We start from the raw sequence: 22,810 nt of genomic DNA, 5'->3' as shown, positions 1-22,810 counted from the left end.
CTTTCAAAGTACTTCTCTCTTAAATTTAAAACTTTCCTTTAACGGTTTTAAAATATCAGAAATCACAATTGACCTATACTGTGCCTCGTTCTGTTTTCACTCTGGACAAGGGAGCAGATCTGATACAACACATCCCAAGACCCCCCCCCCCACCCCCGTCCTTTTATATTTATGGCCAGCGTTATCCAGGCCTCATGGGATTTGTAGTTCATTTCTTCTTACAGGCCCAAGGACTTGAGTGGGTGGGCTCCTCCAACATCCCTTGGCAAAAAAGGCTGTCGCCCCATCCAGATTTTACAGCCTTCCTGGGCTATTTTTCCCACTCTTTGATCTGATCTCAAAGTATCTGCATCTCTCCTAGCCAGATTCAGGTTCAGGACACTTAAAGTGAGATTATTTCGGGCTTTAAAATGCTACGCGGGGTCACCTGGGTGGCTTAGTGGGTTAAGTCTGTCTTCGGCTCGGGTCGTGATCTCAGTATCCTGGGATCGAGCCCCGCATCGGGCTCTCTGCTCAGCGGGGAGCCTGCTTCCTCCTCTCTTTCTGCCTGCCTCTCTATTTGCGATCTCTGTCAAATAAATAAATAAATACTTAAAAAAAAAAATCGTAATAAAACGCTACGCCGAACGCTTCACTGAGGACTGCAAATCCCAGCATGGCTTGCGAGGAAATAGAGCCTGGACTACATTTCCCAACGTGCACACGAGCGGGAGAGGGGCGGGCGCATGAAGGTTCTGGGGGCGCTATTGTTGTGGACCCTGCCCCTCGGGCACCTTTACCGATGTGATCCAAGGGTTACCATGAGGGACTCTGGACTCCTCTTGCCCTTGGGCCTGGTTTTTCCGGTGCTTGGGGTTCTGCCTAGGACCCACCGTGCCTCCAGGGGCGGGCCCTGAGGACTACATTTCCCGGCGTGCGTTGGGGCTGCGGCCCGAAGGCAGTGACCTCTGCCCACTTTTGTCTCGCACGATCACAGTCACCCGGGGAGGCTGGGACCCGGGTTGTCCCGAAGGCTTTCTGGGTCGCGTGGCGCCCTGGCGTGTCCCGTGACCTCGGGTATCCCTCCATTCATGGGTCGTGCACTCTTGGGCTCCACTCTGGCGCCGGGAAGAAGACAAATGTCCTTGTTCTCCGGCCGCGTACTTCTAGTTGAAGGGAGCCGACTCAAGGGCCCACAGTAAAGAGTCACGTGGGGAAATGGGCGTTATAGCTTTCCCGGCTCCCGGGCCCCCTGGGACCGAGCGCTGCGTTTCCCGAAGCTCCCCGCCCCATCGCCTGGGATCCGGGGAGCGGCGGACTTCCCAGCGTGCCCCGGGGCGGAGCGAGGCCGGACGGTTGCCAGGAGCAACTTCCGCTTGCGGACTCCATTTCCCAGCGCGCCCCGTGGCGGCGTCCTGACGTCAGCGCGCCGGGCGGAGGCAGACAGATCCTCGGGCGGCGCGGGGCCAGCGGCAGTTCCCGGCTGCCCCGGGCGGGCGGCGGCGGCGGTGGCGGCGCAGCGGTAGCTCGTCCTCGGGGCTCGGCCCTCGCTCGCTCGCTCACCGGGCGGGCGGGCGGCGCGATGTCCGGCGAGGACGGCCCGGGGGCGGGCCCGGGGGCGGCCGCGGCCGCGGCCCGGGAGCGGCGGCGAGAGCAGCTGCGGCAGTGGGGGGCGCGGGCGGGCACCGAGCCGGGCCCCGCGGAGCGGCGCGCCCGCACCGTGCGCTTCGAGCGCGCCGCCGAGTTCCTGGCGGCCTGCGCGGGCGGCGACCTGGACGAGGCGCGCCTGATGTTGCGCGCGGCGGACCCTGGCCCCGGCGCCGAGCTCGACCCCGCCGCCCCGCCGCCCGCCCGCGCCGTGCTCGACTCCACCAACGCCGACGGCATCAGTGCCCTGCACCAGGTCAGCGCCCCGGGTCCGAGCCCCCTCGAGCGTGCTCCCAGCATGAGTCGCGGTTGCCGCCCTGGTCTGCGCCCCCTCTGCCGCTCCACCCGCTGGAGCTCGCCGCTTCTAGTCTTGAGCCTCCTCAGCCGGCCGGGTCTTTGCCACCCTGCGCCGCCCCCTCTCCGGACGCGAGCCCCTACTGACAGCCTCCGTCTGGTCCGTTCCAACGGCCCCGTCGTTGCCGCTGCGCGCCGCCTTCTCCCGACCCCGAGCGCGCTGTACGAGTTTGGTCCCCTCCCCCCCAGCCCAGCCCCCGTTGCCAGTTTCCAGGCAGGTACTCGAGCAGCAGGGTCCTCTCGCTCTGGCGCCCCCCGGGCTTCCTGCCCTGGTCCCTGGCCTGGGCTGCCGCTTTTGCTAGGCCCGGATCTTCCGTGCCGCTGCTTTCGGCTTCGTGCTCCTTCCCTGTTCCTTCTCAGCCTTGGGCAGTGCCCTCTGAGGCTGGGGGAGGATGCTCTTTCTTGGGCCGCTTTTTGCTAGGCTTCGCTTCCTTATCTGGGTCACCTCGTCCTTTTTCCACCCTGATGCCGATGCCGTCTGCACTTTCCGGAGGCTGTGCCACCTGTCTTCCACAGTCGGCCTAGTGTGGGGGATGTTTGTCCTTCTCAGGGCACCGCGTCGTCCTTACGCCCCTTCCCTTGGCTAGGCCTGTATCCTCGGTCTTTTCTGGGGAACCTCAGAGCACCCACCTCTCCGTCCTCGGTCATCTTGCTTTCCGGGCCCGATGCCTTCTCTTGGAGATTTGGGCAGCTTCTTTCCCATAGGCTGATCTCTCTGGCTCTCGTCATGTCACCTCCGCAAGTCTTCTAGAACCCTGCTGGTCCTCTCCTCCACAAGCTGGCCCCCGTGCCTTTCCAAGACTCCCTGATTGTTGCCTCCAGTGTATCTGTGGCCCAGAAGCAGGGCCGCCTTATGCTCCAGGAATCTCTCCGGTTCTGGGTGCATTTATCTGTTCCTCCACGGTGGGACCTCCGGGCACAGGACTGGTCACGGAAGAGCCTCTGGCCCCTGTGTGATCCCTTAGACCGTCTTCTACCTGGGCCAGTCCTCAGCCCTCTCTCTGTGCCAGAACCCACAGGGCTCGGTAATGGATGGAGTCACAGCAGACCCTGGGAAGGAAAGGTTGATGGGGGAGGCAGGGATGTTGGAAGTAGCCCACTTCTCAGGTCTCCACAAAGAGGAGAGGAGCGATTGAGGAGAAGCAGAACTGACCCTAAGTTCTAACCTCAGTTGCTCAGCTTTGTGGCTTTGCTTTACTGTCCATTCTCTGCCTCAGTTTCCTCTCCTGTGCAGCAGGGCTAGCGGTGGGTCCCTCCCTGGTTGGGCTCTGGAGAAGGAGGGAGCTCGTATGTGTGGAAATCCCTTCAGGAAGCAGCGTAGGCGTTCAGCTGGGGAGTTGCTGCCGCCTGGTCTAAGTGCCCGGCCTCTCCCTTTTTCTCTTTCCCAACCCCCCAGGCCTGTCCCCTACAGAGTTCCTCTTGCTATCTGGGAAATTTTCTTCCACCCATAGAACAGTCCTGCTTCCCTGAGATCTTGTAAGTTCTCAGAGGACTTGGCAAGCCCAGGAGGGGTGTGTCAGGCTCCCGTGTCCCCCTTCGCCATCATCCATGACTTGGCTCACCTGGACTTCCCCTCAGGGGCTCTTGGTCCTGCTCTTGAAGCTGAATCCCCCCTTCTCTGGCATCCCCTGGGCCTGGACCCTTGCAAAAGGCCACTCTGAGCTTGCCTAGCAGGCTGCCTTTTCAGGTGAGATCTTTCTCCCGCTCCAGGCAGGTACCTGGTAAACTCACTCTGTAGGAGGCCTGAAGGGTTAGGGCTTTGGAGGTTCAGAGAGGGGAAGTTCCCGCCTCAGGTCACATGGCCAGCAAGCGGGCGAGCTGGGGTTGGGTCAGGCCTGGGGTGGGGTGACCAGCTCATCGTGGTTTGCATGAGACTGGTTTTTGCAGGGAAAGTCCCAGGTCTCAGGCATCCCCTGTTCCACGCTCCTGGGCCTTGTCTGGGTGAGTCCTGGGACTGTGATTTCTTTTCTGAATTTTCCCTGGAGTGGGTCCCGGGGCGTCAGCCCCCTGCCTTGGTTGTGGTCTGGGAGTTCTTAGAGCCGGGTGCTTGCTTCAGGTGGGTTTGTTGACCACTTGAGAAGGCTCCTGTACTGTGCTTCAGGTGGGTTCGCTGACCACTTGAGAAGGCTCCTGTACTGTCCCCTCTCCGCAAAATCGCCTTGTGCATTAGTAGCTGGCTCTGCAGTGTGGAGTAGAAGAGATTGGGAGCTGCAGTTCTTAGATCTGAATAGGGAGGGTGGCAGCTGGGACTCTTGGGTCTGGGTGGGGGAGGGGCTTGGACTCCTGGGTCTAGGGGGGTGCCGGGGGTGGGGACTGTCATCTGGATTCTTGAATCCCTGGTGCCCAAGCCTCGGGCATCTTTCACATGGATTCCTGTGCCTGGCCAGGTCCTTGAAAGGGAAAGGCCCATCTCCCTGCTTGACACCCCCCCCATCACCATGACAACCGGGTAGAAATAAACGGAGCGGAGTTCATCCCGTTCCCAGGGCACGTGTGGCCCCCCTTTCACGGCCTGAGTTTCCATGACTTCATGCTCTTGGCCCTCATGGCCTGCTTTCCCTTCTCCAGATGGGTGGTTTTGGAGAGGTGAGGGAGTTGGGGGGTTAATTTACCCTGAGAACTCAGGACTCCAGGCCTACCCCTTCCCTTGACCCAGCTCAGGTCCCAGCTCCCACCCCGTGTTTGCACGTGCCCTGGGCTATAAATCCCTTCTTTGTCCCCACTTGCTGTGCCTGCTTGGGCCAGGGCTCTTACCTCCCTGAGACTGATTTCTTCCTCCGCTGTGCAGAGCCCTGACAGCAGATCAGGGAGGATCTTCCCAAGTGTGAACCTCTTGGAACAGTGCTCCATGTGTAGTGGGTCCTCAGTGCATGGGAGCTTCGTCTGGGCTCCATGCTCTGGGAACAGGCAAACGCAGCCGTTTGTACACCTTGAGGAGTCTTTTCCAGGACTCTCTTTCTGCCCCACGTTCCCAGGGACTTGGTGACTTTAAGAGCCCTGCATAGCCTTGGGCCCCAGGGGCCTAGCCTCTCCCCTCAGGGTATAAGTCAGGGGCATGGTCAGTTCCTAGAGTGTATCTCCTGGGCCTGTGGGAGGAGGAGCTGGGGTCCTACGCTCCTGGATTTGAGGGAGGAGAGAGCTGGGGGGCCTGGACTCCAGGGTCTGAGGGAGGAGGGGCTGAGGGGCCTGGACTCCAGGGTCTAAGGGAGGAGGGGCTGGGGGCCTGGACTCCTGGGTCTGATGGAGGAGGGCCTGGGGGACCAGGACTCCTGGGTCTGAGGGAGGAGGGGCTGGGGACTCAGACCCCTGAGTCTGAAGGAGAAGGGTTGTGGGCATGGACTCCTGGGTCTGATGGAGGAGGGACTGTGGGCCTGGACTCCCCTGTCTGAAGGAGGAGGGGCTGCGGGTCTGGACTGCTGGGTCAGGGAGGAGGGGTCCATTACCGGAAGCCCTGTCCTGTTGGTGGTGATTGGGGTACACTGTATCTGACAAAGCATCTTCCGGGATTTCTGCACCTGGAGGAAAGTCTCTATCTGGTTTGTGCTTGCAGGGATTTGGGTGTCTTGCTGTCATGGTCTCTGCTGAGCTCCAGAGGCCCAGCTGACCTAACCTTTGGGAAGCCAGGGGTGTCATCGGGAGCTGGGTCGTTCCAGGAGTTGGGCTGGTGCCTTCCAGACTCTATCCCAGCGACACCACGGTCTTTCCCTTGAGTGTCACAACTGCTTGTTCCCTGGATCTGTCTTGCGGCCCCTATGGGTGTCCTGCCTTGCTGGGCACACAGTGCGTGGGCCAGGCAAGGACTGACAGCTGTGCCCCTTGCGCCCAGGCCTGCATCGACGAGAACCTGGAGGTGGTGCGCTTCTTGGTGGAGCAGGGGGCCACGGTGAACCAGGCAGACAATGAGGGCTGGACGCCCCTGCATGTGGCTGCCTCCTGCGGCTATCTGGACATCGCCAGGTGAGGCAGGGGAGGTAACATGGGATCCCCTGGGGGCCGGAGCTCAGCCCCTCAGCCCTGACCTTCCCACCCCACCCCGCCCCCAGGTACCTCCTGAGCCACGGGGCCAACATTGCCGCCGTCAACAGCGACGGGGACCTGCCCCTGGACTTGGCCGAGTCGGATGCCATGGAGGGGCTGCTGAAGGCGGAGATTGCCTTCCGAGGTGGGCCCCCGGGAGCGGACAGCCGGGGCTCCGCGGCCGGCCTCTGCTCATCCCGGGATTGTCGGACTCTCTGTGCTTCCGCTTCCTTTCCTGAGCAGTGGGAGTGTGAGTGTGTCCCCAGCCTTGCTCGGGACATGGAGTGACTGATTGTATATGGCGCTTGTACCGCCGCCGGGCACAGAATATGAGCCCAGCACTGGTGACCCCAGTCGTCACCTTACCACTTGAGTAGGTGAGGAAATGAGGGGAGAGCCTTGTTCAGGGTCTCCTGGGTGAGATTGTCTACTCGTGGGTTCAGTGCAGGGGTCTGGGGGATTGGTCATCTCATGCACAGGGTCAGTGTACCCCAGTGGTCTTTAATGTGGGGCCCAGGGCCCCCCAAAACTCTGCATATGGCTTCGTTCATATTTCTAGAGAGAATGTGTGTTGTTTCTAGCAAGTTCGCAGAGGGGCTTACGACTGAACATGCTCCCCCACCGGAGCAGCTGTCTGGGACCCGCTGATGCGTGGGGCGTGTGGGGAAGGCTGTGGCCTGATGGGTCTGGAAGGAGAGGACACGGGTGGGGGGCACTGGTCTGGGTGCTGCTGTGAGCACAGGGCCTGGGCGGCTGCGGGGCCACGTGGCAGCTTCAGGGAGGCTGCTGTGCGCAGGCACTGGGCCGTTGAAGGGGACACCCAGGTCCCCGGCTGGGCTTGGGCAGGTTGGCCGCTGGCCCCGTGGAGGTGGAGGCCCCGTGGAGGTGTAGGTGGGTGCCCTGCTGTGCTTGGCGGGGGTGGGGGTGGGTGCGCAGTGGGCAAAGCTGACCTGAGCCGAGCTTCCCTCTGCTCCTTGACTTCTTGCTCTGAGATGCTTTGAGCTTGGAGAAAGGCTGGGGCAGCCTCGGGGTGTGCACGTGACCCTGACCAAGCTTCTCCAGGGTTTGGCCGCTCTGTGGAGCTGAGGTGTGAAGCCCGGTTGGCTCTCTCTGAAGGTGTACCGTCCGTGGGTTCTTTGGTGTTTCGCGTGTGCTGCGTCCGTCAGCCGCCTGCTCTGGGGGCTTCAGTCACCCCACAGTAACCCCACAGTAACCCTTAGCCCACGGCCCCCGGCCCCAGGAGGCCTCTTAGCCCTCGGTGCCCATGCATGTGCCCATCGTGGGTGTCTCATACAGATGGAATCACGCGCTAGAGATCCATCAGCTTGTCACGTTTTGGCACATCTGCAGTTACCCTGCCTCTCCTCCCCCACTCTACATAAATAGCTCCCCCTTGCCCCGTTCCCGTTTTCGCCCTTCCTGGCTGCCTCCCTCTCTGCTCCTGGCCATCTCGAGAACGCGTTGCAGACTGTAACCCCCGTCCTGCCCTGGGAGCCAGAGTCTCCTCCAACAAGGACAACGGGATGTCACATTGTTACTCCTCTCTGGGTCTTGGGACCTTGAGGCTGTGCTGTTGATTATGGTCCCCTCCTGTTCCGGAGCCTCACGAGGCCGCACCCCGCCTGCCTTCGGTCCTCCCCTCGCCTTCCTCATCCAGCCTCGTGTCCGCGGCGTGTCCCTTGGCCTGCGGTGGGCTGCTGCTTCTCCAGGAGATTCAGGTCTGCATTTTGGGCCAGGAATTTCCTCAGGGCGTCACTCCGGGAGACATGTGCTGTGTGTCTGCCTCGTCGTTGTTGACCTTAGCCTTGAACCCCACATGGGCCTTGGCCAGGTGGCTCCAGTGTGGAGGCAAGAAGTAGTATGCGGGGGGATTCTGGCAGCAGCTGCTGTGGGAGCCTGGCTCGGGCCGACGGGGCGTCCGTATGGCTGTGGGCACCCTGGCGATGTTCCCAGCCAAGTGTCCCTCGGCAGACAGACGGATAAGCAGTATGCGGTGTGTGCATACGATGGGGTAGTGTTCAGCCTCAAAAAGGCAAAAGATTCTGACACACTACAGTGTGAATGAGCCGCAGGGACGTTCTGCTCAGTGAGATAAGTCAGACACAAAGTACAAAGACCGGATGATTCTGCTTACCTGAGGAACAGGACTAAAGCAGTCATGTCTGTGGAGACAAAGAGGAACAGTGGGTTTCAGGGGCTGGCGGAGGGGGAAATGGGGAGTTGCTGTTTAATGAGGACTGGGTTTCAGTTTCTCTAGATGAGTGTTCTGGTGGTTGTACAAGTGCAGACGTACTTAATACCACTGAACTGCACGTTTAAAAAGGGGTTAAGATGGTAACTTTTGTGTGTGTTTTTACCACGGTTTAAAAAAAAAAGCCAGTTTACAGGCTGTGTAACTGAAGTCCAGGAATTTTGCAGGCTTCAGGCAAGGGTTGATCCAGGGGTACAGCGTCAAACCAGTCACTGTACTGAACTCATTCTTAGACAGAGTCTCTCAGTGGAGTACGTGGCTCGGATTCTCACAGCTCAGCCTGATACTCCAGCTGAACCGGAGCTAGACTTACTCAGTTGTCTGAGCTGCCACTCTCGGTCTGAGCCGCCACTCTCGGTCTGAGCCAGCCCTGAGCCAGCCACTGGGGCAGGAGGGATGGGCGGTTATGGAGCCCCACCAAGGGCGCAGTCCTGTTGGAGGTCACACAGGAGAGAGAGTATATGCCCGGAAGGCCAGCAGCGGCCCTGCCATGCCGCACATGCTGCCCCCAGGCCTGGCCACAGGGCAGGCCTCAGGGACCTGCGCAGACAGTACTCCAGCCACTTTGCCCACAGGACTGGGCAGGAGAGGAGTATTTGGCAGGTCCACTCCTAAGCCACCTGACAGGCCCTCCCACCCTAGGGCGAGAACCTTCGTCTAGTTGTTAGCAGGCGTGAGAGGTGGGGGCCTGCACCAAAGGAAGAATGGATAAATCAGTAACCTGCGAATCCATGGACTGAGCGGGGCTGGCAAGCTTTCTCTGTGAGGAACCACATGGGAAGTATTTGAGACTTCGTGGAAGGTCCTGTCATGCTGCCACTGTCCCCTGTGGCTGCTTCCCCCATCACAGCAGGGGGCGATATGTGACTGGTGGGCATGCCCGTGTTCCAATAAAGCTTTATTTATAAACACAGAGGACTTCCACATTTGGCAAACTTTAGTGACAGGGAGTAGATATGTGGGCTGTGGGGAGGGAGGTACAGGGAATGACTGCTTCACGGGTACGAGGTTTCGTTTTGAGATGATGGGAAAGTTCTGGAAAAGGAATGGGGGTCGATGGTTGCACATTGTAAATCTAAATGCCACTGAGTCGCACAGTTTAAAGTAGCAAAATTGGCCCGTTTTATGTTACCTTTATTTTGCCATGGCCACAACAAAAACAGTAAAACATCAAACAGGTTTGCCAACCCCGGTCAGGAGCTCCATCAGTGAACAGGCAGATTTCAGCAAAAAAACAGATTGCAGGGGGATGTGTACGAACATGCCGAAGGTTGAAGAGAAGGTCAGCAGGCCCCCAGCCCCGCCCCGTCCATTTCCTGCGCAGGTAAGGCCCACGGCCCTGTCATAGGCTGCAGGGGATTCCCCTGAAGGAGTTGTGGCCGGAACCTGTCCCATAGCGCCCAGCACTCGCCTGGCTGTCCCACCCTGGCTGGGGCTTGCAGGTGGGCCCTCACCAGGCACACATTCCTGGGGCGGCTGCCCACAGCTGAGTCCCTGTGAACCAAAGCCGAGACCCTGAGGCACTCGGACTGGAGATGGGGCCCGAGTGCTCAGGGGCCAGCAGGTGGCGCAGCTGGGCCACCAGGTCGCCTCTGCTTTCTGCCGCTTCGGGCGCGCCTTCTGGGATCTGGCATGGAGACTTAGAGCAGGAGGTTTACAAGGATGCGGAGGAAGGATAAAGCGGATGCCTGTGCAGGAGCCCGTCCGCGGCGGTGGTCACCTCGGGGGCCACAGGGTGTCTCTCTGTCATATTTGAGTTTTTCAAACCTAAGTGGTGGGGCCGTGGTTGCTCTTTGCCGGTGCTGTCCAGCAGAAAGCCTGCGTGAGCCGCAAGCAGAACAGATGTCTTAAGTAGGTGCAGTTAAAAAAGTAAAAAGAAACCGGTAAAATTAATTTTAATAACACGTTTTCTTTAAGGCCATATGTCCGAGACATTATCATGTTAACATTAATGAGTATAAAGAAAACTGTGCAGGGGAGCCTGGGGGGCTTAGTCGGTTAAGTGTCCAAGTCTCGGTGTCAGTTCAGGTCTTGATCTTGGGGTAGTGAGATTGGACCCCATGGGCTTGTGCTGAGCGTGGAGCCGGCTTGAGATATTTTTCTCTCCCTTTCCCTTTGCCCCTCCACCTGGCTCATGCTCACCTCACTCTCTCCAAAAAAAAGAAAAAAAAATCTATTCATGGGTTGTTGCACGCTCTCCCCTGCCCCCCACCAAAATCCAGTGCGTCCTTTACGTTCGTGACACCTCCGAGCTCGGGCTAGTGTGGCTCCAGAGCTCCGGCTCTGCATGTGGTCCATGGCTGTGGAGCAGGAAGGCCCGGCTCCATGCAGCGCTTCGGAGAGCATGAGAAACCCCAGCTGGAAAAGCAGAGACACCAACAGACTTGGGGGAGAGATGGAACGTTTCCTGGGAAAGGGAAGGACTGTTTCTGAATCCTTTCTCAATGGGCTGTACTGCGCACACTGCGGATCTCGGGGACGATCGGCAGACACTGTTCCAGCCTCCACAAGGCTGCCTGTTTTGACCCCAAATCCGCTGATGTGTGAAGTGGCAGCTTGCCTTCCGCATCCGTGAGTGCGGGATGGCTTTCCCGTGAAACCAGAGGAAAGGGTGAACCTGACCGACAGAGAAGCCTGTTGGCCTCACCGCTTGTCCCAGGTGACAGTGCAGCTGTGAACGGGAGCAGCTCCTGGGGAGGAAAGCAGCTGTTGCCTCGGTGACACGGACCCTTGGCTTGGTGCACCCCGCTCACAGGCAGCAGAACTGGTCAGGACAAAGTGCATGGGGGTGCAGGGCTAAGCATTTTATGGGTGGTGCCCGGGAGAGTCGCATGTCATTAGACGCTGGGTTCGCTCTGTAAACTCCAGGCTTTATACTTAAAAATACCGGTAGGGGCGCCTGGGTGGCTCAGTGGGTTAAAGCCTCTGTCTTCGGCTCAGGTCATGATCCCAGAGTCCTGGGATCGAGCCCCGCATCGGGCTCTCTGCTCGGCGGGGAGCCTGCTTCCCTTCCTCTCTCTGCCTACCTCTCTGCCTACTTGTGATCTCTCTCTCTCTCTGTCAAATTAAAAAAAAAAAAATACCGGTAAACGTAGCACTTCGGTTGAAATGGGAGGAGGCCTGCAATCCCCATTCTCCCCCCACCAGCAGCGACCTGGAGACCCAGTGGGGAAGTCCAGGTCCTTCGCGTCCCAGTGGAGCAGACAGATGGAGAGGGACAGGGCAGGGCCGTGCTGCCCTGTGCCTTCTGGAGCCCAAGGTGTGCGTCCCACCTGCTGCCCCTTCTTGTCCTCCCAGGTGTGGATGTGGAGGCGGCCAAACGGGCGGAGGAGGAGTTGCTGCTTCATGATACCAGGTGCTGGCTGAATGGGGGCGCCATGCCAGAGGCCCGGCACCCCCGCACGGGGGCCTCTGCCCTGCACGTGGCTGCTGCCAAGGGCTACATCGAAGTGATGAGGTGAGCTGGGCTGGCGGGGTGCTCCCTTTTCCCTGCTCCTTGCCTTGGGCCCATCTGTTCCTTCTCGCCCTTCCGCTTCCCTGTGGACTTTTTAAGTTGGGTATGTAGGCTGAGTATTTCCCTTTAAACACAGCCTTTGCTGTGTCCACAACTCCTGGCGTCCAGCCTCTTCGTTGCCATTCAGTTTAAAACATTTGTAGTCTTTCCTCCATGACCCATGGATTATCTGGAAGTGTGTCGTCCATTTCATGCAGATGCATGGGATTTTCCGGTCAGTGTTTTGTTACTCCTTTCTGGGCTCGACTGCAGTGTGGTCAGGCAGCGGGTCCTCTCTGATTCCAGACTTCCGAAGTCCTCTGAGGTTTGCTTTAGACAGCAATACATGTGGGCTGGAGAGGAGTCGCGCTGTCAAGTATGGCGTTCTATGTAGGTCATTAGGCCAGCTTTGTAGTTATACTGTTTAAATCCTTTATATTCGGGACGCCTGGGTGGCTCAGTTGGTTAAGCGGCTGCCTTCGGCTCAGGTCATGATCCCAGCGTCCTGGGATCGAGTCCCACATCGGGCTCCTTGCTCCGCAGGGAGCCTGCTTCTCCCTCTGACTCTGCCTTCCACTCTGTCTGCCTGTGCTCGCTCTCGCTCTCTCTCTGACAAATAAATAAAATCTTTAAAAAATAAAAAAAAATAAAAAAAAAATAAATCCTTTATATTCTTAGTGATTTTTTTTTTCTGTCTGTCTATTCTGCCAGTTACTATGAGAGGTGTAAAAAACAATTTTTTAGTTTTTTTTTTTTTTTTTTTTTAAGATTTTATGAAATTTCCACATCCAGCGTGGGACTCAGATTTACAACCCCGAGATGAAGAGTCATGTGCTCTACAGTTGAGGCAGCCAGGCATCCCCTAAACTTTTCTACTGTGTTCATGGATTTTGCTTGTTCACCCTCATGGCTCTAGCAGGCTTTATTTCTGTATTTCAAAGCCAGGTTATCTGGTGCGTATGTGTTTACACTGCGTGAACTTGAACAGTGCGTGTTCCCTTGCTGCCGTCCTCCGCTGGCCCTTGTCCGTGCTTGGATGCCTCGCCCTTTTCTGTTGGGGTCGTTAGTTCCAGCTCTTATTCTCAAACTTCCTCTCCTCTCTTTGTGATTTGTACTTTATTTTTAGTCTGAAAGTGGAATAGAGAGGAACCCTTCATCTCTGCTCACTTCCGTGTTGGATTTCAGGCAGGTCTTCTAGGGAGGCACTTAAGATGACCCCTAGTAGCTCCAGGCTCGTGTCCTGGTGGCACACCTGCTCTGAAGGTAGAATGTTTTGTCCTCCATACTTAAAGCAAAAGATCAAGTCTGATGCTCGTGGGCCGCCATGGGCACCTGCCCGTCTCAGAGCTAGTCCCTTTGGCGAGGGGAATGGGATACTGTACATGGCCGTGCCCGGCATGCGCTCAGCCCTTCCCTCTTCTGCCCATGTTTTCCATCTCTGAGTCTCAGGTGGCTGCTTCACCTCCTGCCATAGCGTCTGCATCCCAGACAGCAAGAAGGGAGAGAGGGGGAGAGGAGCAAGTGTCCATTTCCCTTTAGAAGAGCAACCCAGAAGGGACACACACACTTAACGCTCACACCCCATTTGTCAGACCACTTGGCATTTGCCCAGCATTACCCCATCCCAGTGATTCACCTGGCCACTCACAGCTGCCGCGGAGACTGGGACACTCCTCTGCAGCCAGGCGACAGTGTGTCCAGCCAGGAGTTGGCACTGTCTCGAGCAGGAGGAGAGGCCGTATTTGGGGCAGCCTCGCTCTCTGAAATGCTTTGGATGCAGACATATTCTCTGAGTCTCATTCTCTGAGTTCGTTACCGCCCCTCAGAATGGCTCTGTTTACAGCTGGACCCATTGCATGTGTAGGACTATGTAACTGCCCGGCTCCTCCTTGGAGATGGACAGCAGGGTAGAGACATGCGGCAGGCAGCTGTTTGGCGACTCATGGAACATCTGCTGTGTGCCAGGCCGTCTTCTAGGGCTGGGGACCCATGGGCGAATGGGCCAGGTCTGGGCCCATGTGCGGCCCCCAGACAGGTGACCAGGGAAGCAGGCCACATCAGAGGGCCCTGTGTGCATGGAGGGCTGCCAGTCGCCACGCTGGGGACCTGGAGCTGGCTGATTCCAGGTTCATCATACAAGGTTGAGCAGCCTCCGGGGGTGCTGGGAACACACCCACCACAGTCATGACAGCCGGCCCTGTGTGGCCATTGCCCAGTGTTCCCAGGGGGCCAGCACCATCCCTGGTTGACCACCTCGGGCCTAGAAGGATATAAACAGGGCAGTGGGGGAGTGAGCGTGTGAGCAGTGGCCTGGGGACAACTGGTGACTGACCATTTGAGACCCCCTCCCACGCCCCGGGACAGAGGGCCAAAGGGGCGTCCTCGGGGAAGTAGCAGGTGCCCAGTGCGGTAAGGAGAGTGAGCTCTGGGAAGGTCAATGTTGAGGTCAGCGGGGTATGTGGCGCTTTCATTCGGAAAGCCTCCTTGTGAAATAACACCCCCCCATCATCTTACTGTGCGCTGGCTCTTTTCCACGGCCTCGGCGCCTGGTGCCAGCCGTGTGCGCGGTGGCCCTGAGCCTGTAACGGTGCCTTCCCCACGTCCTGTGCTCTGAGATGCTGACGATCGCAGACTCACGTAAGCCAGGCTTCCTCAGCCTCCCACTCATGGCGTGTGGACCAGATGAGCCTGTGCTGCGGGGCTGCCCTCCATGCCCTGGGATGTGTTGGTAACATCCCAGGCACGCACGCCCAGGTTGGGACAACCAGTAGTGACTCTGGACACTGCCCAATGTCCCTGGTGGCCAGTATCCCCGTGGCTGGGACCCTCTGCAGGCCGGTTCCTAGAGCAGTACCGCCCCGAGGCTGCTCCTTCTGGGGCCTCAGCCTTTTCAGCGGCTCTGGGGCTGTCTGTCCCATGGTGGGGGGCGACGGTCAAGAGAGCGGCCCCTCTCCTGCAGGTGCCAGGAGCAGTGTTTTGGAGGCTGCCTGCTGGCAGGCAGAGCAGCCGCACACAAGGGCTCTTGGCCATGGGCCTGGGACCAGGTCAGTGCTGTCGTTGGGCCCTGCGCCGCCAGCCACGTGTCAGCCCTCGGTGTGGAAGCCCTATCTTGGTCCTTGACTCTCTGCCGTCCTGGCCCCCAGGCTGCTCCTTCAGGCTGGCTACGACCCTGAGCTCCGGGATGGGGATGGCTGGACTCCCCTGCACGCGGCGGCCCACTGGGGTGTGGAGGATGCCTGCCGCCTGCTGGCGGAGCACGGTGGGGGCATGGACTCGCTGACCCACGCGGTGAGGGCCAGGCGGCTTGGGGGCGGGGGTGGGGCTGGGGGCTGGTAGGGGACGGATTGTGGGGAAGGCCCGCTTACCTCCGCCGTCCTCCCCCTCCACCAGGGCCAGCGTCCCTGTGACCTGGCGGATGAAGAGGTGCTGAGTCTGTTGGAGGAGCTGGCCCGGAAGCAGGAGGATGTGAGTCTCGGGCACCCTCTGTCCCTGCAGCCGGCTGAGTGAGGCCCCCCTGCTCTGCCCCAGCGGTGACCAGCAGGAAGAGGAGTCGTGGGGAGGGGATGGGGTCTGGGGCGGAGGCAGGGCCCCAGGCTCAGTCACACCTTGGGATAAGGATGAGGATTAACTGTCCCAGGCTCAGGGGACCGGCCTGAGCCAGGCCTTGTTGCTGGAATAATGCAGAGTAAAGGGATGAATGGCATGGCTTCTGGGCTCTGAAGCCTGGCTCGGCCATGGAATTGCTGTGTGAGCTCAGGCTGGTCACTGAACCCCTCGGGGCCTCCGTTTCCTCACCTCTGAAATGGGGATAACGGTGTGTGCAGCTTTATGAGGAGCTGTGTGGGGTATATGCTCTTCTATGACGGGCATGTACGTTACTGAACGAGAATGTCTGGTCATTGCTCGGCAGATGGTAAGCTGTGCAGGTGGCCAGTGGCCTCTCCTGGGGGCCGGGCCCTAGCCCAGAGCTTCCCATGAGCGGCAGGTAGATGGACGCACATCCCTCTGTTGGAAGGCCGGCCATGGTTCTGGCCTGGTGGGCAATGTGCACGGGTTGGTGGAAACAGCATATGCCAAGGCTGGGGGAGCATGAGGCAGGGGGGCCCTGGGTTGGGGGCCCAGCCGAAGGGCTTGACTGCCAGGCGGGGGAGCGGCGTGAGACTGAGGGTGAAGATGAAGGGGCCACAGTGGGCTTTGTCGATGAGGCAGGGTCAGCCCTTGGCGAGGGGGAGCACAGATCTGTGTGTGCCTCCAGCCTGGAGGGAGTGCTTCCGCCCGCGGGGCTTGTGGGCCGGGCTGGGGTCTGGCAGACGTGGTGACTGGCTGTTCTAGGGGAGGAACCATTGTGCAGAGGCTAGGCTTGTGCCCAGCGAGCCATAGAGAGGGGGCTCCTGGGGCGGAGGACCAGGCCAGTGTCCTGGGTGAGCAGGGCTTCCTGGGAGGAAAGAGCCTTTCTGGCGATGAGCCCAGAGGTGGCTGTGAGAGCTTGAGGGACCCAGACACCACACAGCCACCTGCGCAACACCCTGATGAGCCCACAGACCCTCCACGCGCACCCCTGGAGCAGAGCGCATCATGTCTAGAGCATTCTGGAGTTCAGACAAGCAGAGCACTGCATGCTGGGCTGGACGCGGGCGCTGCGGGGCCTCCCAGCAGCCTGCTTTCTCCCCTCACAGCTGCGGAACCAGAAGGAGGCCTCCCAGAGCAGGAGCCAGGAGCCCCAGGGGCCTTCCAGCAGCAAACACCGAAGGTAGTAGGCGGGCGCCGGGATGGGTGTGCTGGGGTCTCTTGGGGCTTAGACCCCGACACCCTCCTCTTCCCACCAGGAGCTCTGTGTGTCGCCTGAGCAGCCGAGAGAAGATCTCCCTCCAGGATCTGTCCAAAGAGCGCCGGCCTGGGGGTGCAGGGGGGCCCCCAATACAGGACGAGGATGAGGGAGAAGAAGGCCTCACAGGTGGGGGCCGGAGTCTGGGTTTTTGGATCTAGGAAGAGGGAGCTGGAACCTGGACTCCTGGGTCTGAGGGAGAAGGGGGTTATGGGCCTGACTTCTAGGTCTAAGGGAGGAGGGGGCTGGGGGTCTGGACTCCTGGGTCTGAGCGGGGAAGGGGTTGTGGGCCTGAACTCTGGGGTCTGAGGGAGGAGGGGGCTGGGGGTCTGGACTCCTGGGTCTGAGGGAGAAGGAGGCTGTGGGCCTGACTTCTAGGTCTAAGGGAGGAGGGGGCTGGGGGCTGGACTCCAGGATCTGAGGGGGACTGGGGCTGGAGTCCTGGTCTGAGGGGTGGGGAGTTGGGGGGCTGAGAGACAACCGGCATCTCCATTTTCCTGTGCCACAGGGCCACCCTCTCCAGAATCCAGAGCTCTCAATGGAGTGTCTTCCCCGCCACCCCCTGGCCCTCAGGGCCCCATGGTGAGTCTGGGTGCCCTAGAGGGTGATGCTAACTTGGGAGGGGCAGGGAGGGAGGGAGGGATGCCATGAACTCTGCAACTCTCTCTCAGGGTATGTAGGGTGAAGATTAGTTTCCAGAGTTCCCCCGACCAACTGTCTGCTTCTTTCTGGTGGCAGCCTCAGGGGCTGATGGGAGTTGTGGTTTGTGTGGTCCTTCTGGGGTGACACTTGAAGAATTGGGGAAGGATCCTCTGTGTAACGGAGACCTTTCTCCTCCCCAGCCCCCAGAGGAGGCCCCCTTCTCCAGGCGCTTTGGCCTCCAGAAGACAGGCAGCTCTGGGACCCTGGGGCCCACAGATAGGCAGGGGGCCGAGGGCACCCCTGGGGCTGCACTGCAGCGCTCAGCTTCCTCCTCGAGGCTGGAAGGGAGCTCTGCTCAGGTGAGTGGGGCGAGGGGCGGGAGACTGAGCCCTGACTAGTCGAGGAGAAAGGCCACCCCGTTCTTGGCCTCTTTCCCCAGGCCAAGGAGCCCCGTCTGGCCAGAATTATGCCGACGCCCTCCCGCAAGCTGCCGGAGCCCTCCACCTTGTGAGTAGCAGCCTAGGGCCTGGGCTGTCGGGGTGGGAGGCAGGTCTGGGGTCCACCCTCGTCAGCATGACCCTCAGCAAGTCCCTTTGCTCTCTGAGGTCTCTGCCTGCCATCGCTCTGGGGCTCTGTTTTCCTCCAGTGCATCAAGTAAAGCTCACAGTGACAGGACCTCCTGTTGCCTCTGGCTGTACCTCCTGCCCCTTTGATGCAGACGTGCTCCTGCCCCAGGGCCTTGGCTCTGCAGCCCTTTCCTTCACTCCAGAGTCCTTTAGCCTTCTGGCATATCATAGGACGTACATGAGTTTTTACGCTTTGTGTTTGTTCTGCATCTTTTAATGTTGGACTCTTGGGGGCAGAGGGACTTGGCTTCTGCTCACCGCTGCATCTCCAGCACCTGCCACGTACCTCGAGTTTGAGTAAAATTTGCTGGATGCCTGAATTCACACAGGTTTGAGATCTCTAGGCGTCCTCCCTCAGCTAACCACTCTCCTCCCTCCAGGATTTCGGAGCCTGAATCCCCGGTGAAGCCCAGTGTCCCTGTAGCCTCCACAGCGCCCCCAGCTGACTCCCGGGACCGGCGGAGGTGAAGAGGCAGCGGGTGGGAAGCCCCTTTCTCCCTGCTGGGAAGAACTGCATGGCCTGGGCCTGGGTCCCCACGCCTCCGGCAGGCCCTCCCTAGAGGGGGCATTTGTCCCAGGGTTGGCTGTGAGTTGGAAGTTCCTTGAAGAGTGTCAGCCATGAGACGGGAACAGGGTTCAAAGGACCCTCCTTGAGGTTGGGACCTTTCACTCAGGTCCTACCAGATGCCGGTGCGCGATGAGGAGTCTGAATCCCAGCGGAAGGCTCGATCTCGCCTCATGCGCCAGTCTCGGAGATCCACACAGGTGGGGGTGTGGGCTGAGGCCTGGACTCCTGGGTCTGAGGGAGGAGGGGGCTGGGGGTCCGGACTCCTGGGTCTGAGGGAGGAGGGGGCTGGAGGTCTGGACTCCTGGGTCTGAGGGAAGAGGCTGCAGGGTCTGGACTCCTGGGTCTGAGGGAGGAGGGGGCTGGGGGTCTGGACTCCTGGGTCTGAGGGAGGAGGGGCTGGGGCCTCAGCTTGGAGATCCCTGACTGTCCCCACTCTGCCAGGGTGTGACTCTGACCGATCTGAAGGAAGCGGAGAAGGTAGCAGGGAAGGCCCCAGAGCCGGAGAAGTCGTGCCTGCAGAGCCTGGTGAGAGGGGTCGGGGAGCAGGCACAGGGTGGTGGAAGATGGCTTTGGCTTCTGACCTCCCGGACCCTCTCTTCCAGGACCCATCTCGGCGACCCCGAGTCCCTGGGGTGGAGAACTCTGATGGCCCTGCCCCGAGAGGTGAGGTCTGGTCTCTGGGAGGTGGTCCTCCTGCCCTCTGGCCCTTCCAGCGCTCCTGCTGCAGTGTTTTCTGGGGGGTCGGGCTAAGGACCCTGACCCTGCAGGAAGGGAGGCCGCTCCACAGGTTTCTGGACTGATTTCTGTCCGTCCCCCTAGCAGAGGAGCCTGACGGGCAGGGGCAGGGACCACAGGCCACCAAGGAGCATCGCAGAGTCGGCAAGGAGTGGAGGGGGCTTGCAGAGGTGAGGGGTGGGGCCCGGGTGGGCCTTGGAGGCAGGGTGGTGGGCCAGACTCCCCTCCTGGCATCAGGCTGAACTCCACCTCCACCCGCAGGGGGAGGAGGCGGAGCCGGCCGACCGCAGCCCAGACTCCAGGTACAGGGTTGGCCGGGAAGGGTTTGGGCTGTCTGCAGGGCTGTCGAGAGCCCCGCTGACGCCCGGCCCGCCTCCGCCCCAGCACTTCAGAGGGCGGCCCATCACCTCGCAGGCAGCGGGACCCCGAACCAGCCTCGGAAGAGCCCGATGGAGGCTTCAGGAAGGTTTGCAGACACCCCCCAAGTTGGCCTCTGTCCCTGTCGCCCCCCCCCCCCCGTCTGTGGCTCTGCCTGCCACACATCCCTGCACTGCCACCCCACAGCCTAGGGGCTGGCAGGCCTGACCCTGTCCCTCCCCCCGGGCCCCCAGCTATACTCAGAGCTGCGCAGCGAGAACGAGCGGCTTCGCGAGGCCCTGACGGAGACCACGCTGCGCCTGGCACAGCTCAAGGTGGAGCTGGAGCGCGCCACGCAGGTGCGGCCGTGGTCTGTGCTCCCTGGGCATGCCATGCGTTCTCAGCACCCGCCGCTGGGCAGGGAAGCCCGAGCGACAGAGCGAGGGGGGACCGGGTCGGGGTGGGGTGGATCCTTGGGGGCGGGCTGGGTGGTGAGGGATGGGGCCCTCCAGAGCCTGGGCAGCTGTCCACCTCCCGGACTTTGTGGTTTGGACATTTGTCTTTCTTCTGTTCTCACCAGAGGCAGGAGCGCTTCGCAGAGAGACCGGCCCTCCTGGAGCTGGAGAGATTCGTGAGTAGGGGCTGCTGGAGCGGGGCCTGGTGTGGCCTCAGCCTTACAAACCACTGTGGGCCTGCAGAAGGCCACACTGACCCAACCTGGCCTTCTGACCTCTGCCCTTCCCAGCCTTAATGGCTGCTGGCCCTCCCCAACCCCTGGCCCCTGGGCCTCATGCCTCCTGTTGTTGGTTCCAGGAGCGCAGGGCCCTGGAGAGAAAGGCAGCCGAGCTCGAGGAGGAGCTAAAGGTGAGTACTAAGGGGGCGCCGTGGGCAGGGGGTTCCACTGACCCGGGCCCCCGGCTGACCACTCTCTGCCACTCCTCTCCCACAGGCCCTGTCCGATCTCCGGGCTGACAACCAGAGGCTCAAGGATGAAAACGCAGCCCTGATCCGCGTCATCAGCAAACTCTCTAAGTGACTCTGGAGAAGGACCTTCCCCCTTACCCGTATTTATCCAGCTGCTTCTGCCACACGCATCCCTTCCCCTGTGTGAGCACGAGTGACAGGGCTCCCAGGGGGTCTCTGAGAAGCCATAGCCTCCCTTCGGGGCCTCCAGACTGTGAGGGGAGTACAGAGTCCCCAGGAGCCAAGGGGGGCCCCTGAGGCCAGGATGGAGGCAACAGGCCGAGCCAGGTAGGGGGATGTTGCTGAGGGGGGCTCGGGGCTGGAGGTGGGACCAGGGAGGAACCGAGGACCAGGAAGTGCCAGGACCAGTAGCCAGGACCAGAGTGGCCACCAGAGGTGCCCCTCTCACGTGTGATGCCACCCCAGTCACCCCTCCCATTCCTGAACAGGGATCCGAGAGTGCCAAGAGTCCCGCCGGCCCGGGCCAGGCGGGGCTGTATATAGGGTCCGTGTGCAATAGGGAGGGAGGTCTCTATTTTTTGCTGCCCCCTCCCCGCCCACTGTCAGGGGCAGGGGGAGAAGATATTTTCAAGACAAAGCACAGGCACCACAAATAAAAGTCGTGAAGTTGCTGCCCAGTGACTGTGTCCCTGGGGTGGGGGGGGTCGGTGTGCAGTGCTTCCCTGTGCCTTTGTGTGTGTCCCTGGCCAGACCCCTGGAGTGCAGGGGTGGGGTGCCGGGGGTGCATGGGAAGGGCTTGCAGGGAGGGGGGCCACCTCGAGCCATGGCCCCGAACCAGGGCTGCCGCGGTAGCCATAGGCGGGAATGCGCAGCTGGCCCAGAGGCCTGGGCTCACCAGTGCTCCTGAAACGAATTTGAGCCAACTGCCAACACTGATCTTAAAAATGCTAGATTTGGGCTTTTTTGGCTATTTGAATGGGGTAGTAGGACCTCTTCGTCCAGCACGGTCACAGGTGGCTGGGGCTGGACACGAGGTGGGGGCGTTCTTTCCTGGTCATGTTCTCCTTTCTGGACCCCGTCCTACCTCCTGGTGCTGTGGTAGTGAGGGAATGGGAAAGACCTGACGTGTGAGGAGAGGAGGAGGCTGTGGGGGGTGGGGCAGGGGCTGAGGAGGCAGGGGCATCTGTGTGCCCACAGGATTGTGGACCAGCAGCTCTGGGTCAGCCCTCCGGAAAGCTGGCAGGGGCAGATACTTGCAGGTGTCAGGGAGGGAGCCGGGCAGGTTGTCAGGGAACAGCAGGGACAGAGTCTGTAGGGCAGAGGTGTACCTGAAATGTGGAGACGAAGGAAGCAGCCTGTGTGGCCAGAGAGAGACAGGAGGGATGAGGTTGGAGGTGACGGCCAGCTGTGTCGGGATGGCCCCAGTGAGGTGGGACCTAGGCTTTAACAGGTCCCTTTGGCTGCTGCATTGACAACAGTCTGGGGGATGACAGGGATGGAAAGGGGGAGCCTAGCTACTATGATCTCAGCAAGAAGTGGGGGTGGCTGGAGATGGTGAGAGACCGCGAAACTCTGGGAACAGTGGAGGGGACAATAGCCTGCAGATCCTGACAGGCAGATTGTGATAGGATAGGGCGTGGGTCTGCTTTGCTCCAACCCTGCATCTTGCATTTTATCTGGTGGGTTATGGGGGGGGTGGGCAACAGAGGTGGTGGGGGCAGAGGGGAACAGAATCAGAACTCCTGCGTGCCCAGGGCTGGGTCTGAGCTCATCTGATCTTGGAGGGCAGCCTGGGGGTCTTAGGTAGAAGATCGCAGGAACTAGGTTGGGGGGAGGGGAGGCTTGGCAGTGGGCATCTTGGGGACACAGAAGTGATCACAGGTCGAGGAGGAAAGGGCCATCTTCCTAAAGCTAGAGGGGCATCCAGTCTGAATGAGGGAAAACCTGTCCTAAACCAGCGGAGCTCACGGTCTGGACCATGGGAAAAGGAGCTGGCTGTCCCTGACAGTTGTCCCCTCACAGGAGAACAGTGGCCAGTAAGCCTGTGGCACATGCAAAAGTCAGGCCTCCTTTGTGGCTGGGCCCCCAGCAGTTGGTGGGGATGGAGGGGAGAGGGCACTGGGAGAGGACAGGCTTCTCTGAAGTGGGTGTTTGAGCTGCAGCAGGGAGGCTGATGAGCTGCTCACCAGGCAGCAGAGAGCACACCGGAGCCCAGTGGCTGAGGGGTCCTGGGGGTGTTTGAGGAGGGAAGGGCCAGAGTGCAGGGGGCAGGGGGAGGGGATGAGGTGGGGTAGGGACCAAACCTCTCAAGGCCTTAAACGTGAGGCGCTGGGGCTAAGGTGGCCTTGGGGAGCCAGGGAAGGAGACTGGGTGTTCAAAGCTCTCTCTGGAC

At 60.2% G+C, this 22,810-nt stretch overlaps 1 protein-coding gene across 3 annotated transcripts; it reads left to right on the top strand.

Annotated features, from left to right (window-relative positions):
- The first annotated feature begins 981 nt into the window (after positions 1 to 981).
- Positions 982 to 21,095, top strand: PPP1R12C (protein phosphatase 1 regulatory subunit 12C). Of its 3 annotated transcripts, none has more exons than XM_032323867.1 (22): positions 982 to 1,882; positions 5,807 to 5,937; positions 6,024 to 6,142; positions 11,546 to 11,705; positions 14,885 to 15,029; positions 15,132 to 15,206; positions 16,418 to 16,491; positions 16,568 to 16,695; positions 17,075 to 17,148; positions 17,409 to 17,567; positions 17,648 to 17,715; positions 18,215 to 18,298; positions 18,509 to 18,599; positions 18,844 to 18,927; positions 19,005 to 19,065; positions 19,225 to 19,307; positions 19,399 to 19,439; positions 19,522 to 19,603; positions 19,749 to 19,853; positions 20,075 to 20,125; positions 20,308 to 20,358; positions 20,444 to 21,095. In XM_032323867.1, exons 1-22 carry the CDS (start codon positions 1,562 to 1,564, stop codon positions 20,528 to 20,530), a joined length of 2,274 nt encoding a protein of 757 aa, XP_032179758.1. In that variant the 5' UTR covers positions 982 to 1,561; the 3' UTR covers positions 20,531 to 21,095. The 3 variants fall into 3 exon arrangements, with proteins under 3 accessions (XP_032179758.1, XP_032179757.1, XP_032179759.1); XM_032323866.1 differs by having other exon boundaries at positions 19,222 to 19,307; XM_032323868.1 differs by lacking the exon at positions 17,409 to 17,567 and having other exon boundaries at positions 19,222 to 19,307.
- The last annotated feature ends 1,715 nt before the right edge of the window (positions 21,096 to 22,810 follow it).

Source organism: Mustela erminea, chromosome 19, assembly GCF_009829155.1.
Source record: "Mustela erminea isolate mMusErm1 chromosome 19, mMusErm1.Pri, whole genome shotgun sequence".
In the NCBI taxonomy this organism is placed as follows: Eukaryota; Metazoa; Chordata; class Mammalia; order Carnivora; family Mustelidae; genus Mustela; species Mustela erminea.
This window is presented reverse-complemented; position numbering and strand designations above follow the sequence as displayed.